We start from the raw sequence: 13,733 nt of genomic DNA, 5'->3' as shown, positions 1-13,733 counted from the left end.
AATGTTGTGTCCTTGAAGGATTTACTTATTATCCAATATTATAGCTGAGGCTGATAGTACTGCTAAGATTGCCTAATATTGCCCATTATAAGGCCCTGGTTTTCAGTCATTTAACCAACTGGGCTAAACTTTTCTGTGCTAGATGTCTGCCTCCGGGTAAATTTTTTGTGTGCGGAAAATTTCAGCCAAAACAGTTCAGCCGTTTCTGAGAACAAAACTGAAGAGAAATTCATTGTTTGGCCCATGTTGAAAAAATTCTGCCCACGCTGCGCATGCTCCAACCTTGGCTGAACAGGATTTCCCTGCAATTGCAGCTCTTGTCTGCAGCAGTGTGGGCTAGGTCTGGGCACCTGAACTGCAAGACCAGGGAGCCTCTCCTGTGCTCTCAGTGTCTCCCCTGCTGGCACCCAGGCAGCATGGTGGAGGAAACTGCATAATTTGAATATGATCGGGCTAAGAGCTGCCGGATGGGGAACGGAGAGGGTGGGAAGGGAGAATAGGACTGGATGCTATGGGTATGGGTAAGGAGAGAGGGAGATTGGGACTGGTGAGGAAGGATTCTGGGACTTGGAGGAAGAACCTGAGGTTGGACAAGAAGCCTGGGGAGGGAGATTGGGATTAGGAGCCATCGGGGCTGGGAAATGTGGGTGGGAGAGGAGTGGAGCAACTGGAGGGCAGGGTGGGGTAGAGAGACAGATAGGAGGAGGAGCTGAGGCAGAAGGAGAACTGTGAATTGCTGGGCAAGGGGACTGGGAGTAGGGATGGAGACTGGAGGGGTGAAACTGACTTGCTGACCAAGAAGACTGGGTTTGGACTGAGATGCTGTAGGGGTGGAGCATGGATGGCAAGAGGAAATGTCTAGAAAACATGACCTACAAGGCAAAATTGAGAATGCTGGGTTTGGGTAGTCTGGAAAAGAGGAGACTGAGGGGGGACATAGGTCTTCAAGCATGTATATTAAGAGGGGGGTGATAAATTGTTCTCCTTATCCACTGAGGACAGGACAAGAAGTAATGGGCTTAAATTGCAACAAGGGAGATTTAGGTTAGACATGAGGGGAAAAACTGTCAGGGTAGTTAAACATTGGAACAAATTACCAAAAGTATCCAACATACACTGTTCCTCAGCTCCCCATCTTTAAAGTGGGGGTAATACCCTCTCATCTCAGCGGTGCGAAAATAATTCATTAATATTTGTCCAGTACTCAGATACTGTAATGGTGAGCACTGTAGAAAATCCCATGAAGACATTAACAATTCTGTCTTCAGAACAGAGTTTGAGTAGTGTGCAGTAAATAAGGCCTGGGGCCGCACATTGAACAATGAGGATAATTAATATTGAGTAGCTGCTCATTAATTAAACACCATCCATTCTGTGCCCGAAATATGGTAGGGGTCTTGTGGAAAAAATAGTATGTGATCAAGTCATAGGTGCCAACTCCAGGGCTGGAGCACCCATGGAAAAAAATTAGCAGGTTCTTAGCACCCACCGGCAGCCGGCTTCCCTCTTCCCCCAGCACGTCTACCCCACCGGCAGCCCTGCTAATCAACTTCTCCTCCTCCCTCCCAGCGCCTCCAGCCCACCATGGATCAGCTGTTCCAAGGCAGGCAGGAGGAGCTGGGAGGGAGAGGCAGGAGTGGGGAGGGGGCGGAAAGAGGCAGGGGTGCAGCCTTGGGGAAGGGTTGGAGTGGGAACGGGGGCAGAGTGAGGGTGGGGTGAGGGTGGGGGCTTGGGGGAAGGTGTGGAGTGGGGGCGGGGCCTGGGGGGGCGGGGGAGGTGGAGCACCCACCGGGTAAAGAGGAAGTTGGCACCTATGGGATCAAATCATTAATGACTGTATCATAATACATATGCACAAGGGGGCATACTTAAGATTGCACAGACAACTTTAATTGTGGAATTTCTGAACTTATGATTGCTTGACCTTGCAATCTTAATAGTCTTTCATTGTATGTTTTATATACATGAAGTATATGTATAGTGCATATGTGGCTGTATAACAGTTTGTGTGTTAAGAAAAAGTATCAGTCTATTCATCCAGTAGCCCAAATTGGCTCCATCATGTATACAATAGTAAATACAGTAAAACAAACACCTCAGTATTTGGCATGAAGGCTGGAACTGCTCCAAAGGAACCACATGTCTTAAGAGAACAATTTTTTTAAACTTGGGGGACAAGAGCAATTGCACTGAAATTTCAATATCTTGAATAAATAATAATCCTCCTTTTAAAATGATGGGCTACCTAAATACAGCATTTACTGTTTTGGCCAGGCAGGTAACTGGTGTGAAGTACCTTTCCATAAAGCATTTTTTAATCCTCCATGAAATTACCGTGGTCTGTGGTTTTTTGTTTTGTCTTTTAAAGCAGTGAGGACACAACATTTGATTCATATGTAAACAGTAGGACACTTACTACCCAAAGTAAGGACTGACGCTTTGTTAACTCCTGCTTTTGTGCTGCTTTTTCCCACTCCCAGAACCAGTTACCTGTTTGGTTTTTGGTTTCTAGTGCAGGAGGAAGGTTGTGACTCCCCTGTAACAATTGCCATTATTTATGGCTGAGAGAGTTACTGTGTCCAGGGTACTAGTTAAAAGCTGCCTAGGTGTTACTCTGGCTCCCCTTCCTTGCCTCCCTGCCCAATCCATTCTGTTTGTCATCCTGGCTGCTTTTTATTTATTGGTTGAATTGTCAGTCCCCTGTAGCAGATAGGACGGTATGTGGGAAGGTTTTCTATTTTTATTTTTTGCACCAAGGTTTAGTGAATGCAATGAAATTAATTGAAACAAAAGAGCCATTTTTTTGCTTTTCCCATTAGGAGATCATCATAGCACAAGGTATCTTTCAGGAGCAAGACCTCCTAGTCAGAACACATACAGAGCAGACAAAACAAACCGTTCCATCAATTAGCAAATATCAGTGAAACTGTTTCGTTAGTTAGCAAGTTCACATAAATTGCCTTCGAGTTGATCCTCCGCTTGACAGCTAGCAAAGAAAAATGCTTTAAGGTAGGGCTTTCCTTTTCATGTGGCTGGGCCTTCGTCACCAGGAATATTTGATAAATCACAAGCTCCCTTCCCATTTTTTAATTTGTCTCCTGGATCTTGTGAAAATAAATGAATTCAGCTTGGTAAAAACACCATTTATGTGTGTCTGGCTTCAGTGCTGAAAGTGCATGCTGAGGATTGAAGGCCTGATACCGAGGCTGCATTCACAAGTTCTTTTGATAGACAGCTTGTTGTGACTAGATATATAGCTGCTCTCCTACTGCTGGCAACCTTTCAGAGGGGATTCACAAATCATATCCTAGGCCTCTGAAGTAGAAAAACAGTGTCCACTCTGATATCATTCTCTCCTTCTCTCATTCATGTGCAGTATACTTTTCTGTCTACCACTCTTCCATGTGCCTTCTTCTCTCCCTCCCCCCCCCGCCCTGTCTGTTTTAATTAAATCTCTCTTCTGCTCATTGCTCAACGTGATCACCAAGCTGCTGGAATTTATATTTTTATGGCATTTCAAAAGACTAGTGTCCATTAGTATCTAGAGGATTTAGGTTATTGTGATTAAAAGAGGAGTTCCAAAGACCTTGCTCTTATTAAACGTACTGCAGTAAGATATTTTTCACAGAGCTCATTATACCTGGGACCTCAAGTAAATGCAGTAGTCAAAGAAGGGGGATTGAAATCAAACAGAAACACATCATAAGTTCTTCAAGGATAAATTGTCGAATACTCAGCAATATTTTAATGATGACATGTAAACAGTTTTCAGTTCCAAGGGCCGAGGAAATTTGCTGTACTAAATATTTCAGAGATTGATTTCACTGATGTAGCACGAGGAATTGAATTCCTCAGTTTAGAAACTGCTGTGCTGACTTCTGTCATGAATAATAACATCGTTGATCCGTTGTTTGGGAGGTGGGGGAGGAAACCTTATAACCCTGGTCACTATATTTGATGAGAAGAATGCTGACAAATGTATTAAACCGCCTCCTAATGACAGAGTTTTGTTAATAAGCCTGCGAATGTTGGATTTTGTTGAAAGCAATTCTGTTACAAAATGTAAAAGCGACAGCCTATCTAACCTCATTCATTTTCAGATGATTGGAGTTAAGTCATTACATTTGATGGTCTGGGAATTGTTACCTGATAATATTCAAGAAATTGGGAAATTATGAACTAATTTTGGGCTCTATCAAATAATGGGACTCTGGAGAGTGGAGTATTACAAAAGTAAGCCTTAAAAATGACAAAGAGAAGATATTTAAACCTTTTTTCTTTATGGAGCAGTAAGGACATTCTGCCAGTGAACACAATTCCCATTATCTGACCAATTGCCTTGCTGTGTCTTTTTCTTTACAGTAGGCTTATATTAATTACAATTATATTAATTTAAGAAGTAGGCACTGCCGCTTGCTTCTTCCCTCAAAGAATAATTTAAATTATCTGCAGATGTCAGTCCTTTTTTCCTAGACTTTGCCTTAGAAATACTTATTCACACCATTAACACCTGGTGATACCCCGCGGAATCTAGAAAAATGCTTACAGTGTACAGCAGCTGGTGTACAAGTACAGTTATCCAGTTTCATTACAAGTAGGATTTAACTTCTGGCTTGTTTCAGTGGTTTGTAACTGCCTGATTGCAATTTAAGTTATAGTGAAAGGACCAAACTCTTTACTTGCCTTGCTCCCTTGAAGTCAGTGGAGTTGTGCCAGCAGACTTTAACCCAAAGTTGCCATTGCAGTGAGTTCAGTGCTGCCCCCCCCGCCCCGCCCCCAGAAGTCAGTGGCAAAATTTCCATTGGCTTCAAGAGGAGTAGGACGGATCAGACGCTGATGCCATTCTTCAGTATGAAGCTCTTTCAGACCCCTCCCCTGTGGAGGGCTCTCAGGCAAAGGAAACAGAGCAGGGTGTGGGGAGGCAGTGCAAAGGGCACGCACCTCCTGTATGGATTCTCACTGTGAATGAGCTTCCCCTGCAGAACCTGGCGCACTTACGAGTTTGTGGAGGTGCAGAGCTTCAGGATCCATAGCTATGCAGATGCATGTTTTTCCCCCTTGGCCCAGGGATCTTCTTACATAGAGGGCATAGTCCTGCCCCTTGAGTATTGTTTTACTGACCTGGGGCAGCATTTTTCCATCTGACTCTAACCCCAAAGTCTGTTTTGAGATCATAAAGCTAGGGAAAGAGAAGACCTGCAAGGCCTTACAGCCCATCCTGCTACAACTGCAGCATTGTGGAGCGGCGTTAGCTTCTATTATAAACCCTTATTTTCTGGACCCTTTGTAACTTTGGCTTAGATGATGAGTTAAACTGGTAATTTCCAGGCCAAATCGAAAGACAAATTGAAGTCACTGGGGTTAAACCAGTATAAGTAAGATCAAAACCAGGCTCTGATTTCTGGAGCATGAGGGGTTGAATCAGATCTCTCCATTTAAGTTTAACCTTTCTCTTATTGCTGTAAAAATACCCATTTGTTCTTGCCAATTTAAAAGATAAATAATGAAAAAATTCACTGGTATTTCACTTGAATGCTGTCAGGTTTGCAATGAATATTAGAATGAAGACTATAATAATCCCTTCCAAATTCCATTCACAAATAGATATATTTTATATTCCTTTTTCAGCAACTGATAGTTGAGCAGTTTTCTTCACAATGAAGTTGTGTAGCCTTATTATTTAATACTTTTGTTCCCCAAGAGAGATTGTTAGGCTTCCTATCTCAGATGGGGATATAATAGCACTATGTGAAGTGTTACAAGCTGTACTGGTATTGAACATCTGAACAGTGCCTAAAGAGTGAATCTTTTCCAGTCCCTTAAATTCTGGTATGTGAAAATGCAAATCTTGTGGACTAATATGCTTGTGAAGTTGGGAAAGAGGGAATCTGGGGACTCTGATGGATAACTGATGTTTTCTAGCATGTGGATGGTAACATCATTTCAGAGTTAAGTAGATTTCAGAGGAAGCAACACTTACACTGATTTATTCATTGCTCTGCAGGTTTGAAACTTTTGAAGTGAATAGCTTTGAACAGTTTTGTATCAACTATGCCAACGAAAAACTTCAACAGCAGTTCAACTCGGTAAGGTCAGCTGTTTCATAAGATTAATAGAAAACTTTGGATAAAAGCCTGGCCACATTTTCCTGTGCCAGGCTTCCACTTAGACAAACTTGTCTCCACTCTGGCCAGCTCTCACTATTAACATGAATTCGGCAGTTATAGCATAATCCCCACGGGGCAGAAATCATGCAGTAGAACTGTACTATGTTTTCATTGCTAAAGGTGAGTTTTGCTTGGTTTTGGTTTTGTTATAAATCTGAATCTCTTAGCAGGTTTGTAAACAATTTATTCCAACCTGGATCCACTGATGTTTCTGAGTGGTTTGTATGTGAAACCATTGGGAAACTGGTTTTTGCATAGTTTCAACCCCAAACCAAGCTAAACCTGGCTGTTTGCAATGAATCTGTTTCAGGATTTAAAGAGAACTCAGGAGTGGAAACCTCTAGGAGGCTGACCTAACCTGCTGAGAACTGAAACTACTTCACGTTGTATGCTTGTATTATACACATTCTAACACAATTTGTTGTGTTTGTCTTGAGATGTGAACAGATAGATGGAGTTCGATATCTACATTGAGTAGACATAAAAATGTCAGAAACTTTACACAATTAAGGGTCTGATTCCAGTTTCACTGAAATCCATGGGAATTTTGCCATTGACTTCAGTAAAAGCAAGATTTGACCCTAATTTTGGGTAAAGTGGATCTATAAGAGAATTTGTTGAATTTGAGCAACTAAATTCTGTGGGGCAGTCCTGGTACTTTAAAACTGTTCTGTACATGTAGGATGCACAGTTGCTATTTGTAAAGCATCATACTATATATCAATGCTTCTTTAAGAAATTGAGAGGAAAGTGATAGGTTTAATTTGCGCAGTACACAACTGTTTTAATACATACAACTGTTGCTTCTAAAGCAAAAAGATTCAAATTCAGTGATGACATGTTTGAAGAGGTTTTAAAAGCCACCTTTGAAGGAAAAAAGTGCATCTGAGCCAGACTATTTTTTTTCTTTCTTTCCTCGTGGTTAGAATATCTTAGAAATGATCAAAGGACTTTTAACCTCTTGGAAATCAGTCTGAGAAACTTCAGCCAGTGGGGGAACTTTTTTCCAGAAAGTTGTGTGTATGAAAACAGGAATCCATATTGAAAATGTCTTCTGAATCACAGCTGTGATGTTGATAACTCCCAGTCTCTCGCTTCTGTGGAAGTGTGCTCAGATACTTCGGTGGCATGCACCAGTATAAGAACCTAGATAGGTAAATGTCTAGGGTATTCTAGTTCACTGAATAATTAACCCGTCATGGCATATGAAAATGAGGAATCATTAGGGGAGGAGGCAGAGATCTTGAGTAATGTATAAGCTACATTATGCTCCCCTGTTAGGATACCACTCTCATTTATCTGTAGGGACCGTTTGAATAATTTTCCAGTGCTATATATAAAGAAAATATCCCCACCAAATGCTTTATAATGGTAGACTTTGAGATCCTTAGTCACACATGGGACCAACAAATAGCAGAGTTTTTAGTTACACTGCACACTGTCTTCAGCTGAAAATTCTAGCACTTCTCAGCCATGTACAGGAGAAAACTACACTTCTAGTAATTGCAATAGGTAAGTGGGATGAGGGAAGTTTAATTATTTAAAAGGTAACAGTTCAGTAAAACTTTTTTGTCTTTTCTGATCACAGCATGTATTTAAGCTGGAGCAAGAAGAGTATATGAAGGAACAAATCCCTTGGACTCTTATAGATTTTTATGACAATCAGCCCTGCATAGATCTTATAGAAGCCAAACTTGGTATCTTGGACCTGCTGGATGAAGAGTGTAAGGTAAAGAAAAACACTGACGTCATCACTGCCTTTTTATCATTCTCAAAGTAACTTGAGCAGGCTAGTCATGCTGCATTCAGCGTGATGGGTCCCAAAGCTCACCCACCAGCACTCTCCAGGAGCAGGACGGGGCCAATAAAACAGTCCTTGTCCAAAACGAACTGCAGTCTGGTGGTCTTGTTGAATTCATCACTCCTCCTGGGTTCTCAAGTAACAACGGTAGCCTATAGTATCTCTTATGTAATTCATCTGACTAGGAGTCTATGACCACTCCTCTTAGATGCAGAATTTGCAGTAGTCATCCCCTTCTTTGTGACCTCTCCAGTAGGTAAGGCTATTGCAATGTGCTTTACTTCTGGCTACAGTTGAAGACCATGGGTAAACATCACCTGACGCAGAAGGTTGCTGCCCACTTCCTAAATTGGGCAGACCGCTGACACACCACACCAGTGCTCTCATTTCTACATTGGGTGTAGTTACAGATGTTGGTGCTGATATTTAGTTCCCTAAATTGGACCTGGTTTGTTTTTGTTTTTTTTTTTGTAGTTTTCCTCTCCAAGCCCATATCCTTTCACAGCAGTTGAAATTGGCTGCTTTTCCTTGTGGTTCCTGGGATAAGTCTTTTCGGGTGGTAGGGCTTTCTCAGTCTGAATCTCCACCTTTTGGAATTCACTCCTCTTAGTGGGTTGGCTACTGGATCCAGAATATGGTAAATTTCTGAGCACACTCAAAAGCCTTTTAATTCGTTAGATTTGAAGGAGCTTATTCATAAAGTTGATGATGCAATGACAAGCGACTAGTTGCAATCCTGAAGGGATAGATTGTAAGCTCTTTGGAGCAGGTATCATCTTTTTCATTTTGTTTGTACAGTGCATAGCACAATGGGGTCTCAGTGCATGACTAGGGCTCCTAGACATGACAGTCATACAAATAATAAATAATGATAATGGATCAAATTTATGCAAGGGGTGAAATTCTAGGTTTATTGAAGTCACTGGCAAAGTTCCCATTGACTGTAGTGTAGCCAGGATTTCCTCCAAGCTGTCCAACTTGCTGAAATCAGATGCACTAGCCACCCTGATTCTATACCAAATGAGCAGAAGCCACCAAGACATCTGTGTGCTGTTAAAGTCTGTCATTTGTACACTTTTCCCATATTGTAATGGTTGCAGCAGTGAGATTTCATACAGTGAGATTTTTGTCTTAAATGTCCATCTCAGGGACTAGCAAAACTCAGTTCACCCGGCTGAAGTGGCTTTTAACTAAAGGTCAAACAAATGGCGTTGGGAAGCTTGGGCACATTTTAAAGAGTTTTCTTACAGTGAGTTTGTAGAAACGGATTTCCATGTTTATTGCTGCTCAGCAATTCCTGAGCAAATGTGTTCAGCTTACAAATTAAGTCATTAACAGCCAGAACTGCAAACTCACCTTAGAATCCCAAAGTCAAGTTGGACTCTTACTTGCTCATCTGTCACCAGCAATAACAATTTTGCAGCTGGAACTTAGTTAACATGATGCTTGAGCCAGCAGAATCCAGAGATTGTTAGATCGGCCGGGCTGGTAGAGCACAAACAGCAGAAATACCTTTGTCTAAACACACAAGGGGGAGGATCTGTTGAATAAGAAGGTGCTATTTTTGCAAACACTTTTCTGCTCATAATCTCCCTTTAACACAAGGGAGTAACTTCCTGGAAGTGGTTCTTCATGCCAGTTTCCGTGTTGTGTGATTAACAGGTCAGTGTTTTAACCATCTGTTATTAGGCAAGAAAGTTTGCATTAAGACTCAGGTCTGCCTGTCATGAGAAATGGCCTTGTGGGTCTGTGTGCATATATACAGTCGGGTAAACTGTTAGCCTTCATGTTCAGTCAGTGTAGAGGACCTTGCCTCTCCTGTAGCAAGGCATGTAAAGGACACTAATCACTCTTGTTAGCTCCACTGAGATTCATGAGCATAACAACAGGCCCAAGGTGAAGAGGAGGCAGAAGTGTCGTGTTACATCAAAGGGACGCTTTTCATATTTGTTATTTAAATTCCTTTGTCCCTGCTGGGATTTAATAAGGAGTGTGACCTGTCCTCCTTTGTGAGAGAAAGGTGACTTCTTAGATGAGCGCTCACTTCCTTCCATTTCTTATGTGGCACATCGACTTTCCTTCCCATTTAATATTAGATTGTCTTCAGTGGCTAATGGCTGGGTGTTATACTATTGATGGCTGGCTGTAATCATTTGTGATGAAGACGTGCACAGCAGGGATTTCTGTTTGTGTATTTACAGTGAGTCAGAGCTGAGATTTTTTCACTTGGTTAGGTGAATCTGATCTTACTTAATTAGGTATTTAAGTATCCTTGACCATTTTGTTTTTTTTAACTGAGCATTAGTCTATGAAATTCCTACTGTTTGCATTAATTTAGGTCTGCTTTGCTCATGCATTCTAATGAAATCATAAGGTAAAATGGTGTGTTGCGAATAACGCAAAGGAGAGGGCCTGGTGGAGCATGGTGCATTTTTGTGGTTTGACTCTTCCTTCTGATTCAGTGCTGGAGCAATGCCCAAGCACAGTAATAGATGGCGTTCTGTTCCTGGAGGTGCTCTGTTTTGGGTGAGACATTATGACTTAAACACTTGTGGTCATGAAAGATCCCACCTCCCTTCTTGTAAGGGAATATAGAGGTTGATGTACTGGCCAAATTGCAATTTGATTGCATCCTTCCTCCTGAAAATTTTCCCTGTTGCTGCTGCTTCTCTGCCATCCCTCGGGGTTTCCATTGGGAGAGAAGCTTTATGTGGCTGAAGCACAAGCCAGGCCCAACCAATGGAAACTGCTCTGAGGATGTGCAAAACAATAATTAAATGAGGACTTTCCCATTTTTAGCATAGTTTTGGTCTTTTCTTCTCAATTATGGCTTTTTATTATAATTAATTAACAAATGAGAACAACTGGTGGCTGGCTCAGAAGTAGGTCATGAACCTAAGCTCAGTTGTTCAGTGCCATCCACTGCACTGCCAAGCCTCTCTTTCTCCAGGCTTGAGAAGACCTCTAACTATTAGGAACTAGGAGGAAAGTTTCCCAGATGGCAGATTGCCCTGTAACTCAAAACGGCATCTGGTACTGGCTGCTGTAGGTGACAGGCTACTGGACTAGATGTGCCATTGCTCTGATTCATTATGGTAATTCTGATATATATAAAAAAAAATGGTACCCTTCTTTGGTGTTGTACAAAGCCCTGCTGCCTAATGGGGACAGCCTGAACACAGAGCTCTGTCCAGTTCTAACCCAGTACTACTTTTCATCCACACCTCTTTGACATAGAACCTGAAACAGAGGAACAAACCCTGCACATATCGGTTCCTGCAGTTTCCATGGTATTTCTCTGTAGCTTGGGAGTAGTGTCACAGTTTTATAATGGACCCTTTTATAATAACCTGCAAACACTCCACAGCCTTACAAAATTTTCAGTGAGCGTGGTGAGTGAAATCACCATTTTATTGATAAAACCTACTCACACCCACATCCCAGTTGGTGAGCTTGTATTTTTGGAATCTCACCACTCCTCCTTGCTGTTATAAAATAGCAAAATCTCTTTTCTTATGCAGCACCATGGAGAGAGAATTGCTTTGCTATGGGCCACAATTGGTATAAAAGTACAATAAGTCAGTTGGCAAGCAAGCCCACTAATGCAGTGGATAAATGTACTCTGGGACTGAAACTCCGTCAAGGGGCCTGGCAACATAATGAAATACTAGAGCAGAGGTGGGGTATTTGTCACCAAAGTTCTTGCCTCACAGAATGTTTTTCCTGTATTTTTTTTAATGCATACAAGTTCTTTATTTTAGCCTCTTCCATATGACTTTTGTATGCCAGTGGACTTGAGTGAACTAAATAATACAAAAAGCTACAAAGCATAGCAAGAATATAGCTACAGGGTTAAAAAGAGATGGAAGTCACCAGTGAAACAAATGGGTTTTGACTTCAGGCAGGGGCTTGAAGAGGGAGCTTCAAATCCTCATGTTGTTGGAGTTTTTCTGACCATACATGGAAACTTTCACAATCCCCAGACTCTGTAATGGATACTTTTTCTCTGTGTATCTTAGGACAGGTTATAGTTATCTTATGTATCATTTAAATGTCCCAGTTATAAATGTGGATGTTGAGTCAGAGTATAGTTACTCGCTATTCATCCCTGTGCCAAATGCAATGAAATCAGGTTACTGGTAATATTTAGCAAACTGGTTTTGAATCCCACTGATATCTCTGCACATGTCAGTGTAAAGTTCACTATTAAAAAAATACATTTTTCTTGATTTGATGGTTGGTTGGTCTGTAGAAAACCATTGGAAAACAAAGTGGCATCTTTCAAAGCTGGCCAGCTACTTTCTCTGATTTGTGTTCTATGAACCGCTGCATGTAGGTTAAGAAGAGCGGCAGAACCCCTGGGGGGTTTATGGTTTGGACCTCATTAGTTCTAATCCGATGGCAGAATAACGACTTGCACGTTGAGTTGTCATCCAGAGCATGGTGAGGAAACAACAGAATGTGCAGCCCCTATCCGTATGAAGCGCCACAGAACTCTGGCATACCCAGGGCTGGGCTTGGTTTTTAGATTATATTGGCGGTTCAGGGAAGAAAGAAACCATTAAAATTCTCCTTCTTAGTTTTTATAATACTAATTGCTGGATCTGTGGCTTTCAAGAAGTCTAGTTAGTTATCCCATTCTTTTTTTTTTCCCCCGATAGATTTAAGGTTGGATTTAATGTTTCCTTTACTCTGAATAGCTCCCTGATCTTTGCTGGCTGATTCCTTGGAGCCCTGGGAGAATTTTATTTATTTGACACCCCTTCCAACATGAAGGAAACGGCCCAATCCTGAAAAATCCTGAATAGATGGATCAGTTATTAATTTCTGTTGCAGTAGCCCTTGGTCATTATCATTAGATTAGGTACTGTATACAAAAACTCATTGGTTCTAAAGGCTTTTAAAATGCCATAAGGGGACACACACTCCTGTTCTAGTACAAGTGACAACCCATGTCCAATAGTGGCCTATGTCAGGTACTACTTGGGAAGTTTAAAAATACTGCACAATGCACCCGTTCTGTTGTGCCAGTAACACAATGAAAGCTATTTGTAGTGAAGTTGAATATAGTGAAACTCTGTTTTGAGGGAAGAGGAATGAGGCCTGTGGATTTTCACTCTGCTTATAGTAAAGTCCAACTCTCTAATAAGTGGGTTCCACTGTGAAGTGCATGACTTACGCCCTATGTGTATCTGGTAGGTGTTAATGTTGTATGTCAGTGGGACTAACTGCCCCAATTTCCTATTGCAGAGTCAGAGCGATAAGAGGGTGGGGAAAAGCTAAAAATAGCATGGACAGCCTTTAGAAGGTGTAAATGGGTGTAGCTTTGTTTAGATTGTAGCTATGCTGATTTACACCAACTAAGATTCTGGTCCATAAGAGTCTGAACCAATTTTTAATCTTAACATGATATTTTTCTAACTACCCAGTTGCAATGAGTTCGATGGCTTAATTCTACATTGCATAAAGAAAGACTTCAGGTATCATTTTAAATTTTTATCTTTAAATTCCCTTTTTTTCCTGTGAGGGGGGAGGTGCTGATAAGTGGCATACCATTGCCAATATTGAATTGTATTAATGGGGTGGGATTGGTTCCCGGCAATGTGTTGCCACTAACTGGCAGTTGACAGGATTGCTATTAGGCGGAATACACTGTAGTGGAAATACTTATCATAGATCACCATCAACGTTACAGGGATGGCTTACAGTGTAGTGTTCTGTTCAGTTCAGCTTCTTACACTGTACCCATCACCATGGAATCTGTG

General features: G+C 41.5%; 1 protein-coding gene across 1 annotated transcript in view; it reads left to right on the top strand.

The window, feature by feature from the left end:
- MYO5B (myosin VB) overlaps window positions 1-13,733 on the top strand; it is a 363,824-nt gene that overhangs the window by 216,339 nt on the left and 133,752 nt on the right. Inside the window, exons 11-12 of the mRNA XM_084628998.1 lie at window positions 6,005-6,086; window positions 7,756-7,896. Coding sequence (XP_084485124.1) covers window positions 6,005-6,086; window positions 7,756-7,896 — 223 coding nt within the window. The remainder of the gene's footprint in view (window positions 1-6,004; window positions 6,087-7,755; window positions 7,897-13,733) is intronic.

This window comes from Lepidochelys olivacea (genome assembly GCF_965140295.1).
Source record: "Lepidochelys olivacea isolate rLepOli2 genome assembly, chromosome: 5".
Classification (NCBI taxonomy): Eukaryota; Metazoa; Chordata; order Testudines; family Cheloniidae; genus Lepidochelys; species Lepidochelys olivacea.
This window is presented reverse-complemented; position numbering and strand designations above follow the sequence as displayed.